This window comes from Lathyrus oleraceus, chromosome 6 (assembly GCF_024323335.1).
Source record: "Lathyrus oleraceus cultivar Zhongwan6 chromosome 6, CAAS_Psat_ZW6_1.0, whole genome shotgun sequence".
NCBI lineage: Eukaryota > Viridiplantae > Streptophyta > Magnoliopsida > Fabales > Fabaceae > Lathyrus > Lathyrus oleraceus.
This window is the reverse complement of record NC_066584.1, coordinates 231,684,214-231,699,365: the sequence shown is the minus strand read 5'-3', so window position 1 is coordinate 231,699,365 and position 15,152 is coordinate 231,684,214. Positions and strand designations below refer to the sequence as shown.

The 15,152-nt window shown below is 34.9% G+C and overlaps 1 protein-coding gene across 1 annotated transcript; it reads left to right on the top strand.

Annotated features, from left to right (window-relative positions):
* The first annotated feature begins 9,173 nt into the window (after positions 1-9,173).
* On the top strand, positions 9,174-10,927 carry LOC127094915 (secreted RxLR effector protein 161-like). The gene is made up of 2 exons (XM_051033674.1): positions 9,174-9,471; positions 10,722-10,927. Exons 1-2 carry the CDS (start codon positions 9,174-9,176, stop codon positions 10,925-10,927), a joined length of 504 nt encoding a protein of 167 aa, XP_050889631.1.
* Positions 10,928-15,152: the final 4,225 nt, after the last annotated feature.

Genomic DNA, 15,152 nt, shown 5'->3' with positions numbered 1-15,152 from the left:
AGCCATGCATTTTAAAATGAATTGTGATCATGAGATTCATCCAAATGGAACCTTGATGAAAAACCATACACAAGTCATCCAATTCTTGGCCAAATGAAGCGATCTTGGACTTTTTAGAAAGGTGAGATCAAGGGGAACAACGTTCATGTTGAACACTTTTCCATTTTAAGCTTGTATCATGATGAATTTTGAGGTGGAAGTTTGGGAAATCAAACATGATTGAAATTTTTCTAAGTCCCAAGTCAAATGCTCACTTCTTCCACCTTAAATAACTTTTGCTATGGGCTCATGCCGGAAGAGAAGGAATGTGTTGCTGACATGACATTGAATCTGGTGTAACCGAAAAATATACTTGCAACATTGAAACGGAAAAAACTCGAAAATATATCAAATATAAAAACAAGTTTATAATATTTGGTACCTAACTAACAATACGCTTAGGGGGATAGAACTGAAATGTAACAACTCTTAAAACTGTTGCATGATAACAATTATGTGTCTAGGTACCAAACATGCGAGGATGAGGTTACTGTTAGAGATATATTTTGGAATCATCCTGATTCCATGAAGTTGTTCAACAAGTTTTCTATTGTGCTCATACTTGATTCAACCTACAAGACCAATAAGTATAGACTTCGATTATTAAAGATGGTTGGTGTTAGCTCAACTAAGAATACATATTTTGTTGGATTTGTATTTCTTGAGTGTGAAAAAGAGGATAACTTTAATTGAGCCTTAGAGGTGTGTCAGACACTATTGAAGGATTAAGGTGAGATGCCTAAAGTGATTGTTATCGATTGTAATACCGTCTTGATGAATTCGGTGGCAAAGGTATTTCCTTCAACGTGGTGCTCATGGTCAGAAATCTTTGTAGGTGTTTGTTGGCATCTTCATTAACCTTTCCAGTGAAAGGTTTTATTTACAATTAATTAATTTTGCTAGAATGTAGTTGAAAATTTGTCACATTTATCGGTTGGTTGACAATGGTCAGTCGGCCACCCGATGCGTTTGCACCTCCATAGTCACCTAGGAGTCTTTCCGGAGGTGGATTCGGAGGATTATCAACCATTGGTTCTTTGAATTCGGAGTGATCATAGGTACTTTCTTCTTTGGGATCCACTCTTGCATTCATGCGTCTTTGGTGAAGAGTCCTCTCGATCTCTGCGTCAAAAAGAAATTCAGTTGAGGGTTCTCCTCGCATACACAAATTAGTAAATTATAAATGACAGAAAAATAATTTTATTGCAGAGAAACAAAATTTTAATTGAACTTTAAAATTAAACTCTATATTCTTGCAGTCCCCGACAACGGCGCCAAAAACTTGCTCGGAAAAATAGCAAGTGTACTATTTTGCTTGTTATAGTAGTAAAGGGGAAATTCCCCAAATATCGATCTCAAGGACTGCACGTCAATATTGAGTTTAAATTATCATTCAATTAAATAAAAGTTATAATTGGGTTTTTTTAATAATAATAAAGGCAAAGGCGAATAATAATGAAGAATAAGGATTTGCGAGGTAAGAGGAACAATGCCAGGGAAGGTGTATGATTTATGCCTGTAATAACTCTGAGTCACTATTGCATCAACAAATATCAATTACTACTAGTTCTCAAGGATATTTTCTCCCAAGTCCTTGGTGATAAAACCTTTAATCAATCTACCATAATTTCTATGTCCATAGGCAATTAGGATGAAGTTAAGCTTTATTATATCAAGAATGCTCTGATTCTTACAGGGTATCCCTAGTCCTAGGTGATATCTACTGCAGAGTAACCTTATGAAAACCTTACCAATGGCGGTCCAACCTAATTGATAACCATAGAACAATCTCAATTGGTTCAAAAGAGAAAGCATTAAACACACCAAAAGGTTACCGTAAGAATAATATTATAAATGCAAATGTAAACTCAACGTCACTACAATTCTAAATCAGGGACACCCCCTAGCATTGGGGGGTTTAGCTACTCATATTGTTCAAAACGAATGCAAGATAAAAATTACACATTGCAAGTAATTGGATGACTTGGATCTTCAATCGCTTCCACTCATGAAAACCTTCCACTCTCCGAATTCCTTGATCTCTGTGATACTTGATTGCTTGACAACTCTGGTGTTCGCCTCGTTCGAGGATGGTTTTTTCTTTGGTAGAAGGTTCTCTTATATAATGAAAATTCCAAGCAACAGGTGGACAACTCCAAAAATATCTTCACAAGCCCAATGATCAAAAGCCCGTCAAAAAAGGGAAATTTTGGGCCTGGGCTGAGATGGCCCGTGTCAGCTGACACGGGTGGCCGTGTCAGCTGACACGGGTGGCCGTGTCAGCTCACTACTTCACTTGACACGCCCATGAGGGCTCAACACGGTTGAGAAAAAGGCTTGACACGGGCCGTCTCAGCTGACACGGCCAACCGTGTCAGGTTATTGTCTTAGCTTTCATCCTCCTTCTGCCTGACACGACCCGTGTCAGGTGACACGGGTGGCCGTGTCAGGCCTCATGTGTTGAAAATTTTCCATTCCTTTGCTTGTCGAAATTCTACACTGTCTCGCTCCGAGTTCCTTGATTCTTCCACCTGGACATGTTGGACAAAAACACAAACATTCTACGCGTAAAATAAAAAATATAAAGTAAAACATGACAATGAATGGAAATGCTCAAATATTATACGGGAAGTAAAATTGCCTTGAAAAGTACCAAAATGCTTGCACAGTGTCTCAAAATCCTTGGTTTCTTGTCGGATCAGTAATGAAAACTTAATGAAAATGGTGACTGAACACTAAACGAGTTGATAATGTAGGCTCCGATAGCGCAAATCATGGATTCACAATTTTGAAAACATATGGTCTCCCATGTGCTTGTGTTATTGCAAAAAAAGGTGAAACTTGATGGTTTAATAAGAGTGGATGAAGTTTGCACTCATTGGAAGAGACTTAGGTTTGATGATGATGGTGTCATGAATGGCGGTAAATCGAATATCCATTTTGACCGAATGAGAAGTGATACAAGAGAGATTTTTAAAAGTCGTTAACAATATGAAACTCCACATCAAAAAAAAATTAAGGAATATATCTTATCCGGAAACCACCGACATGAAACAGTCCTCTGAACCGGTAAAAACAAAAGGTGTTCTGAAGAAAATAAAGCGTACACCAAATGACAATTCGACTACACAATCACCTTCATATTTTGAACATGTTGACAAAGTTTTTCCCGACTCACCAACTCCAAAATCTCAAAAAAGTGTTGCAAATGAGCTCACATTAGCAAAGCATCTCCTGCGCCCCTTCCACCAAAGTTTCCTTTCATTAACGAGATGCCGGTTTTTATGCACAAATACATCGAGCGAATCGTCAATGTTGAAAGGGACGATAATTGCGGTTATCGAGTAGGTTTAACTTTACTCAGTTAAGAAGAAGATAATCATACACTTGTCTGCCATCAACTTATCCAAGAGTTGAGGACCCATAAAGAATCATACACACGATTGTACGAAAATAAATAAAACTTCGACAAAGTTTATGAGTCTTGTAGCGGTAAATTCATGACCATCAAGCTATGGATAAGCTAGACATCAATTATGTGAAGACAAGCCTCCTACAAGATTTGATGAAGACAACATATCAAGCTCTCCATAATCAAAAGAATGGAAAAAAAAGATCACTTCAACTTTGCTCAAGCTTTCATGAATCTAATATAGGTATATGAAACTCTTGACAAAATACTCCTAGTGCTCAAAAGTTTTATCTTGCATTAAAATAATCATTCTAAGTCTTTTCTATCATGATTATTTATTTTGAAATATTGTTTAAAAATTGCATGTTCAAAAGTTTTTTAACTTAGAAATTTTTTCAACATTTTGGACAGGTCAATCGATTGATGCTGTATGTCAATCGATTGATCAAACTTTCTGTTTTAAATTTCTTTTCGTTTTTTAAACTGAACTAATCGATTGATGCCTTGATACAATCGATTGATCAATCTTTCTGTTTTAAATTTTTTCGTTTTTCAAACTGAACCAATCGATTGATGCTATATGTCAATCGATTGACCTTAGTATATTTTTTCATTTTTTAAGTTGTGTCAATCGATTGGTTGTGTGTGTCAATCGATTGATGCTGGAAATTTTTTGAAAAATCTGAAAAATTATTTCACCATTATTTACACCATTTCATCATAACTTTTCATGGTAAAAGCTTGCATCTTTTCATGATCAATTATCTGATTTCATTTCTAAACATTGCCATGTTATGATTGAAGGGATGCATTCATACTATAAATAATTCTTATATTTTCATTACAAATTTTACCTCTTTCAAATAAATTTGCAAAATCTCTATACATTTATTTTTCATCTATTTCTCATATTAAGATACTCTTGGAAAAAGAATTTTCATATCATTTTCTTCAAAAGTACTCTTGAGCACTTAGAGATTATTTTGCCTTTGAAATTTCATATTGAAAGAGAAGAAGACTATAATCAATTGATTAAAGTCTTATACAATACAATTAATCATATATTTATTCAAATACATTATAAAATCCTAAGTACCAAGGATTGTTTGGTTTTAGGTGTATTGCTTACGATCCAGGAATGTTGGATATAAGTGTCAAGAAAAGGAAGGATTGTTTTCTTTTCTTGTAAGTTAAGTTTTAAAGAGGATTGTTCTTGATTACTTAGTTAGAGGTTTGTTCTAGGTATCTAACATTATAGTGAGTTCTCTTTCATGTTGAAAAGGGAGTGGAGTACTCTCGACCTGTGAAGGGAACCACTATACATCATGGTGTTCTTTACTTTCCGCACTTTACCGCTTTTCATCACATAAGCATCTCAAGAAAGTAAAACTCAATAAACCGTAGAAAATCCGGAAAATAGTCTAAGTGCCTCATTCACCCTCCCCTTTAAGGCACTCCTTAAACTTACAATTGGCATCAGAGCAGGTTATAGGTAACCTATTCCTAAAAGATCCGCATGGCTTCCGTTAGCACGAATCCGGTTTTCAAAGACGGTGGAAGTAGTAACAAACCACCACTTTTCTCTGGAGAATATTTTGATTTTTGGAAGATCCGCATGAAGGCACATTTAGAAGCCCAAGGAGAAGGCATATGGGAAGCCGTTGAAGATGGTCCGCATAATCCAATGAGTGTGGTCAATGGCATTGGTACTCTAAAGATAAAGAGTTCGTATGATGAAGATGATAAGAAAAAAATCTTAAATGAAAAGAAAGCAATAAATATTCTTCAAAGTGCTTTAAGCTTGGACGAGTTCTTCCGCATATCTCAATGCAAATCGGCGAAAAATATATGGGATACCTTAGTGGAGACACATGAAGGCACCACCGAAGTAAAGAGATCAAGGTTGAATACATTAAGTCAAGAATATGAGATGTTTAGAATGATGCCCGGAGAATCCATCGTGGCACTACAAAAGAGATTTGTTCACTTGACTAACCACTTGATTGCTCTCGGAAAAACATTTACAAATGACGATCTCAATCTTAAAGTACTAAGATCATTAAGTCGAGAATGGCAACCGAAGGTGACGGGTATCTCCGAAAAGAAAAGTCTTTCAACAATGACGTTTGCATCACTCTTTGGAAAACTTCAAGAACATGAGTTAGAACTTGGTAAACTTGAGAAACATGAAAGTCAAGAAAAGAAATCTAAAGGGATTGCCTTGAAGGTAGACTCAAAAGAAGATAAAGATGATGACGCATTGGAGGAAGATGAGAATTTCATGCTCCTTGTTAAAAGGCTTGGTAAGTTCTTTAACAAAAATGATAAATCCTTTAACGCTAAAAAGAATAGACATTTCAGGAAAAAGGAGACCACCACATCTACGCAAGATGTAACATGCTACGAATGTGGAAAGTAAGGCCACATAAAGCCGGAATGTCCTAAACTTTCAAAGAAAGGCGGATTCAAGAGCAAGAAGGATTTCAAGAACAAAAAGGCATATCTTGCATGGGACGACAATGAAATTAGTTCTTCATCCGGATCGGATAGAGAGGAATGTGCAAACTTGGCGCTAATGGCTTCTCATCATTCCGATGATGAAGAAGAGGTTAGTAATGCTTTTTCTCTTTTTGATGATGATGCACAAGATGCAATTAATGAATTGTTAAATGAATGCAAAATTATTTATAAAACTATATCATCTCAAAAGAAACAAATTTCTTCCTTGCAAGAAAAGATTGAAATTTTTTAAAAAGGTTTTGAAAATGAAAAACAAAAGATGATTAGTGAAAAGAAGAATTTTGTATGTCTAGAGTGTGAGTCTCTCTCTTTCCAAATTGTCCAACTTAAAAGAGTACTTGAAAGGTATGAAAAAGTACAAATTGGTTTGGAAGGGATTCTTAGCCAACAAAGGTACTCAAATTACAAAAGTAGACTTGGTTACTCCAAATTTTCTAAACCAAGTTCAAATAAAACTATCTTTGTTAGGCCTAAGGATCAATCTCTAAAAGAAAGAGTCAACACACCAAAAGTTGTGCATCAACATCCTAAAAAGAAAAGGTTTACAAAGAAAAAGTCCTATATTCCTAGATATAAAAGCAATTTTGAACCAACTTGTTTTTATTGTGGTATTATTGGCCATACACCTAATGCTTGCTATGTTAGAAACTTTAGTGTAGCAAAGGGGCATTATGTATGGGTTGAGAAAGGTACTAATTATAAAGGACCCAAAGCAATTTGGGTACCTAACAAAACTTAATTTTATTTTGTAGGTATGCTTGAAGGCCACATCAAATCTTTGGTATTTGGATAATGGGTGCTCCAAGCATATGACTGGTGATGTGCACAAATTTTCAGATCTAATGCTTAAGGCCAAGGGTTATGTTACTTATGGAGATAACAACAAAGGAGGAATTCTTGGCATAGGCAAAGTAGGTGCACCAAATTTCATATCCATCAAAGATGTGCTATATGTCGAAGGACTAAAGCACAACCTCTTAAGCATAAGCCAACTTTGTGACAAAGGATTCAAAATAAGGTTCACAAAAGATGAATGTTTAATTGAAGACGAAGTCACACAAGAGGTAATGCTTATAGGTAAGCAAATTAATAATATTTTCATGATTTCCCTTGATGATGTCTCTTTGAAGGTTAAGTGTCTTATGGAAAATAACAATGACTCATGGTTATGGCATAAGAGATTTGCTCACATTCACATGGAGCACTTGAATAAGTTAGTAAAACATGATCTTGTCATTGGATTGCCAAAGATAAAGTTCATTAAATATAGACTTTGAGATGCTTGTCAAAAGGGGAAGCAAACCAAATCAACTTTCACATCCAAGAATGTGGTGTCCACTTCTAGGCCACTACAATTGTTACATATGGACTTATTTGGTCCATCAAGAACAAGAAGCTTTGGAGGTAACTTATATGCTTTAGTTATTGTTGATGATTACTCTAGATATACTTGGACATTCTTTTTAGTGCAGAAAAGTGATGCATTCAAAGCATTCAAGAAGTATGCAAAGCAAATTCAAAATGAGAAATCATTAACAATTGCCTCCATAAGAAGCGATCATGGTGGAGAATTCCAGAATACCTCTTTTGAAGACTTTTGTGAAGATCAAGGAATATTTCACAACTTCTCGGATCCAAGGACTCCTCAACAAAATGGAGTAGTTGAAAGAAAGAATAGGTCATTGGTGGAACTTGCAAGAACAATGCTTAGCGACTCAAATCTTCCTAAGTATTTTTGGGCAGATGCGGTTAGCACGACATATTTTGTAAGTAATAGAGTTAACATAAGACGTATCCTAAATAAGACTCCATATGAACTCTTCAAAGGAAGGAAACCCAACATTGCTTTCTTTCATATCTTTGGATGTAAGTGCTTTGTCCTTAACAATGACAAAGACAACCTTGGTAAGTTCGACGAAAAATCGGACGAAGGTATCTTTCTTGGTTATTCTCTTACAAGTAAAGCATATAGAATTTACAATAAAAGAACTTTAAATATAGAAGAATCCATGCATGTTAAGTTTGACGAATCTAACCCCTCGAAAGAGGAAATTGTTGTTTGTGATGATGATGATTTTGTAGAAATTCCTAAAGAAGATACTTCAAACAAGAATCAAGAAGAACCGATTCAACAAGAGTCAAATGAAAATGATCTACCTAAGGAATGGAGGACTCATAAAGATCATCCTATTGATAAAGTAATTGGTGACATTAGTCAAGGTGTTGCTACAAGATTGAATCTCAAGGATGCATGCTTAAACATGGCATTCGTTTCGCAAATAGAGCCCTCTAAAATTGATGAAGCTCTAGGAGATGATCAATGGATTTTTGCTATGCAAGAAGAATTAAACCAATTCGAGAGAAATCAAGTTTGGGAACTTGTTTCTTGACCAAGTGGTAAGCACATCATTGGAACAAGTTGGGTCTTTAAGAACAAACTTGATGAGAATGGAATAATTGTTCGAAACAAAGCAAGATTGGTCGCTCAAGGGTATAATCAAGAAGAAGGAATCGACTTTGAAGAAACTTTCGCTCCGGTTTCAAGGTTAGAAGTTATTCGTTTATTACTTGCTTACGCATGTTCAATGAATTTTCAGTTATTTCAAATGGACGTCAAAAACGCCTTCTTGAACGGCTACATCAACGAAGAAGTATATGTCAAACAACCTCTGGCTTTGAAGACTTCAAGCATCCTTCACATGTATACAAACTGAAGAAAGCACTCTATGGATTAAAACAAGCACCAAGAGCATGGTATGATCGTCTAAGTAATTTTCTATGTGAAAAAGGTTTTGAAAAAGGCAAAATAGACAAGACTTTATTTATCAAGAAGATAAAAGGGAACACCTTACTTGTTCAAGTCTACGTAGACGACATAATATTCGGTTCAACCAACAAAGAACTATGTGAAGAATTTGCGTTGATAATGGAAGGTGAATTTGAAATGTCTATGATGGGAAAGATGAACTACTTCCTTGGATTGCAAATCAAGCAACTAAAAGACGGAATCTTTATCAACCAATCAAAGTATTGCAAAGAGTTGTTAACGAGATTTGAAATGGATGGTTGTAAAGCAATGTCAACACCAATGAGCTCCGGAACCTATGTTGATCAAGACGAATCGGGTGTGTCAATTGATATTACAAAGTATCGAGGTATGATTGGTTCTTTATTATATTTAACGGCAAGCCGTCTTGACATAATGTTTAGTGTGTGTTTATGTGCTCGCTTCCAAGCAAATCCAGAGGAGTCACATCTCACCGCTGTTAAGAGAATCATGAAATATCTCAAGGGAACAACAAATGTCGGCCTATGGTATCCTAAAGGTAGTATTTGCAAATTGGTTGGTTATTCTGACGCTTACTATGCAGGATGTAAAACTGATCGAAAAAGTACTAGTGGGACATGCCACATCCTTGGAAATGCATTAGTTTCGTGGGCTTGCAAGAAACAAGCATGTGTTGCTCTAAGCACTGCCGAAGCAGAATACATCGCCGCAGGTAGCTGTTGTGCTCAAATACTTTGGCTTAAGCAACAACTTCGTGACTACGGACTCGATCTTGGATGCATTCCTCTTCTTTGTGACAACACTAGTGTGATAAACATTACAAAGAATCCGGTCATGCACTCAAGAACCAAACATATTGATAGTCGACATCACTTTCTTCGTGATCATGTGCTTCAAGGAGATATCGAAGTCACATTTGTGGATACTCATAACCAACTGGTCGACATCTTCACAAAACCTTTGGCGCGAGAACCATTCTACAAAATTTGAAGGGAACTTGGAATTCTAGATGAGTGTGATATTTAACTCATCAAAATAACATCAAAATTTAAAAGGTGCACTCTTTCTTTTAATATCTTATAATCACTTATTTATAGCTATTAAAATGTTCTTGTTATGATAAGTGTGCTTGTTTATGTGTTAATTTAAGTATTTTTCAAAAAAAAAATTGTGTCAATCGATTGATGGTAGGGTGTCAATCGATTGGTCCCTCTTATTTTCTCAAATTTCATTTTACATAAAGTTTCTACAATCGATTACATTTCGTTATTTTTCAATTTTTTTTACACAACCAATCGATTGGTCTTGCATGTTAATCGATTGATCCATTGAAATTTTTGTTTAATTTGGTCAGCTGCGCATGATTCTCTTCCACTCTTTATTTAATGGCCGTGTGATTTCTGATTTTACTGATACAATTCTCTTATTACATTTACTAGTATGTTGTCTTTTCCCTTTTTTTCTCCTATTCTTTCTCCTTTTCCTATTCTCTAGTAAATATCATTTACCAATATATTCTCTATCTTTATGTCACTTTATTTGTGCTTTCATTACTTTTAATTTTCTTGGTTCAACTACTTGTTTCTCATTACTTCAATCCACCACCACCATAAAGCCATTTCTCTCCATCAAACAACTTTAAGCATTCTCACGACTTTACACTTCTCTTCAAAGGATTTTTGCTTCATCTTTGGTTTCTCTCTCCAAGCTTTTTTTTCATGGCATCTCAACTATCATACAAAGGCAAAGGGAAAGGCAAAGCTTCTTCCTCAAGAGGCTCTCTAGATTTATCAAGGCTCTTTACTACAAAACATCAACAAGAAAGGTATGAAACCTTCTTCTTCCAAAAGAAAATCATGAAGCCTAAGTATAGCACTTTTGTTACTTTTCCTGAAGAAGTATTTACCTTTCCTAGTGTCTTTGAGGAGTTAGGTTTGTGTAACCTAATTGGTTTCCATTTAGATTTTTACCCTGAACTAGTTAAGGTTTTCTACTCCAATATGGTAAGGAAGAAAGGGAAATTAACATCTGTAGTGAAAGGAGTCCCAATCTCTTTAACTGCATCTGATATTTGTGCTATTTTTGAAATCCCTCCTGTTGGTCATAAATTTGTTGGGACAATTGCTCCATGGGAAAACTATAGCAAACATGCCTTTACAATAGCTTAAGCCGGTTGTCTGGACATCAAATTTATAACAAGAGAAAGAAGAGTTGTGGAGGAGATAACCTGGAACGAGTCTACTGGTCCCCGACAAAATTTTCTATTAATGACAGGATGTTACACTATTTTCTGGTATATGTTGTTGTGCCAAGATTTTCAAATCACTGCACTATCACTGATCCAGAAATGATGCTTCTCTATTCCATCAAAACTCACTTCCATGTCGATTGGGGTCATTCAATCATATCTCATATGATGTCTCATGATGAGCATGCCGAAGGTCTACCATATGATCACCTATTGACCAAGATTTTCCGACACTTCAACGTTAATCTGGAAAATGAGTTGTGTTTTTCAATGCAAAAACCTTCCTTTATGATTAGCATCAAACAGATCAATCGGAAGATGGGAGTCATCTTTAACCCTCGGACTCTTGAGATAAAGTATCTGGATATTGAAGATGAAGAACCTCAACAAGAATCCAACAGTGATGATGAGTTTAACCCTCCGACAGACGTTCAACCGGATCAACCCTCAAATCAAATGATTATGGACTATCTACAAGGCTTTCGCACAGATGTTATGACCGAGATTGGTCATTTATCGTCGAGAATGGATCGGTGGGAGTTATCTCAAACTGGCTTTCAAGGTAGTAGCTATCAAGGTGGTGGTTTTCAGGGTGGTGGCTATCCCGGTGGTGGATCAAATGATGGAAACAACAATCAATAGTTGGCTACCTTATGGTGTTTATGACTTTGTTATGTTTGTTATTCTGCTGTTTTTCTTATCCCTAGTTTATAACTTGCATGACTTATCTAGTTACTTGTGGTGTAATATTTAAACATCGTTTGTGTGTGTGGTTTAAATGCTTAAATTTTCTCTTAAATGTTATTATGTCTACTTTTCCCTTCTTTTTGATTATGACAAAGGGGGAGAAGATGTCTATAAATGTGTTGTGCTTGAATTTTTTAATGCAGGGGGAGTTTTGTATGTGATCATCTCTAGGACGATAGGGGGAGTATAAGTTCAAACTACTAATTGGTTGTCATCATCAAAAAGGGGGAGAATGTGAAGACAATCCTCCTACAAGATTTTGATGAAGACAACATATCAAGCTCTCCATAATCAAAAGAATGGAAAAAGAAGATCACTTCAGCTTTGCTTAAGCTTTCATGAATCTAATATAGGTATATGAAACTCTTGACAAAATACTCCTAGTGCTCAAAAGTTTTATCTTGCATTAAAATAATCATTCTAAGTCTTTTCTATCATGATTATTTATTTTGAAATATTGTTTAAAAATTGCATGTTCAAAAGTTTTTTAACTTAGAAATTTTTTCAACATTTTGGACAGGTCAATCGATTGATGTTGTATATCAATCGATTGATCAAACTTTCTGTTTTAAAATTTTTCATTTTTTAAACTGAACCAATCGATTGATGCCTTGATACAATCGATTGATCAATCTTTCTGTTTTAAAATTTTTCGTTTTTAAAACTGAACCAATCGATTGATGCTATATGTCAATCGATTGACCTTAGTATATTTTTTCATTTTTTAAGTTGTGTTAATCGATTAGTTGTGTGTGTCAATCAATTGATGCTGGAATTTTTTTGAAAAATCTGAAAAATTATTTCACCATTATTTACACCATTTCATCATAACTTTTCATGGTAAAAGCTTGCATCTTTTGATGATCAATTATCTGATTTCATTTCTAAACATTGCCATGTTATGATTGAAGGGATGCATTCATACTATAAATAATTCTTATATTTTCATTATAAATTTCACCTATTTCAAATAAATTTGCAAAATCTCTATACATTTATTTTTCATCTATTTCTCATATTAAGATACTCTTGGAAAAAGAATTTTCATATCATTTTCTTCAAAAGTACTCTTGAGCACTTAGAGATTATTTTGCCTTTGAAATTTCATATTGAAAGAGAAGAAGACTCTAATCAATTGATTAAAATCTTATACAATATAATTAATCATATATTCATTCAAATACTTTGTAAAATCCTAAGTACCAAGGATTATTTGGTTTTAGGTGTATTGCTTATGATCCATGATTGTTGGATATAAGTGTCAAGAAAAGAAATGATTGTTTTCTTTTCTTGTAAGTTAAGTTTTCAAGAGGATTGTTCTTGATTACTTAGTTAGAGGCTTGTTCTAGGTATCTAACATTATAGTGAATTCTCTTTCGTGTTGAAAGGGGAGTGGAGTACTCTCGATTTGTGAGGGGAACCACTATACATCGTGGTGTTCTTTACTTTCCGAACTTTACCGCTTTTCATCACATAAGCATCTCAAGAAAGTAAAACTCAATATACCGTAGAAAATCCGGAAAATCGTCTAAGTGCCTCATTCACCCCCCTTCTAAGGCACTCCTTAAACTTACAAATTAAACCAGAGTCGCCACCGTGCTTTTATTATTTCCAAGGGAAAAGGGAAAAGTAAGAACAAAACCTAAAAAAGATAAGGAGTTTTCAAATCAAAACTAATAAAATGCCAGAGATTACAGGTAAGGGGGTTGGTTACACAGAGAGAAGGTGTTAGCACCCAAAGTGTCCTAGGTACTCCTAGGGAGCCCTTTCTTGTGTGCATATGTATTTTTGTACAAAATAACGTTTGCAATAAAATAGGGTGTGGGGATGAGAAAAGAATTCATTAATTATATTTTTGTGTTTGACAAGAACTTCAGACTTGTGCCTACGTACCAACATAAAATGAGGGATAAAAACCTCGTAGTTCGTGGTATCAATTTCAAAGTGAGTGCATTGCTTTTAACAAAATTTTAAGTTGAACAAAGGCACCAAAGGACTTAAATGGTTTTAATGAGTATTAATTATTTTTGTCTTTTGGAAATTTTAAGTCAAGTATAATTAAGTTTATTTAAGAAAAGAAGTTTGAAAATGCAATGGCATAAGGCCAAAGTTTCTAATTTGCAATATGGTCTAAGTTTAGAAAACAAGCACAAGAAAAGAAGATTTAAAAAAAAGGGAGAGATTTTGAAATTAAAGAAGTGGGGAGGAGATGAAGAGACTAATCCTAAGCATAAATTTAAAAGTTGAGAGTTAAAAAGATCTGACCAATGGGCTGCAATCCAATAGACAAGAATGTCATATAGAAACCCAAATTTCCCTTGGACTTTAGAATCAAGCAACAAGCAATATACAAATAACAAGTTGGAGAGCAAGACATCAAATAAAGATAGCCACATCCAACCTTAGCAACCCCATGATCTTCTTCAAAAATTGCCCATATATCAAATGACTTCAAAAGATGGCATTATACATAAGTTCAAGATAACAGCTTCACAATGATCATGTTGCAGATGAACTCAAATGGATCTTCAATTTTGTATCAGATGAAATTTCATTTTACAAGTACTTGGTTTCATGAAAGTTGCATAGGGAGTGTTGCCTAAATTCTAAGTCCAATAGTCTCAAATCAAACCAACAGTCCACACAAAGTGTTTTTTAGGGTTTTTGTTCTTATTAGGTACATTAAGGTCAAAAGACCACACAAATACACAAGTATATACAAACACAATATATCATAAAAGATGGCCCAAATGGGCAAAGTGAAAATGACCTTAAAGTAAACAACTTGAATGGTATGAATAATGGCAAATGGATAAAACTTAAAAATTAAAGTGCATTAAAAGTAAATAACTTGAAATTAAATGTTAGTTGTTAGTTGATTAGAAGTTAGTATTGCTTTTGCTTTGTTTTTGTTTAAGTCATTCTTTGGAGAACACTCAACTCACTTATCACAAGCATGGATCCTTGAACCAAGACATCTTCCAAAGGAAAGAAAAAAGCTCAAGTTTCCATACAATACCATGAAAGAGGGGAGACTTACAATCTCACTAACTAGAATGATATGCCTTTTGTGTCACAAATTTAGCGCTATGTTAAGTAATCGTAATTGGACTTATGTAGAAGTCACAACTATTTGAGGTTGGGCAATAGAATTTTGGTGCTAATACATGTTAGAGACAAAGTATGATAAACTATGCTAATGAAACATGCCACACACAAAAAGAATATGCAAAACGGGGGACCTAATCTCATCCATACTTATGCTGATTTTGCAATCAACAAGCCTTAGGATATAGAGGTATCATTGGTCCATGACATGAATGGATAAAGAAGGGGAATCTGATGAAGAGGGAGGGGGAATGGATTCAACACAAATTGGTCGAAGGAGGACTTTTACC

What these genes read in the sequence shown, in the direction of transcription:
- LOC127094915 (XM_051033674.1), top strand. Translation starts at nt 9,174, where the DNA reads ATGTTTAGTGTGTGTTTATGTGCTCGCTTCCAAGCAAATCCAGAGGAG. An exon ending in AGCAGAATACATCGCCGCAG is followed by an intron (nt 9,472 to 10,721) that starts GTAGCTGTTGTG and finishes GTTTCCATTTAG; the next exon opens with ATTTTTACCCTGAACTAGTT.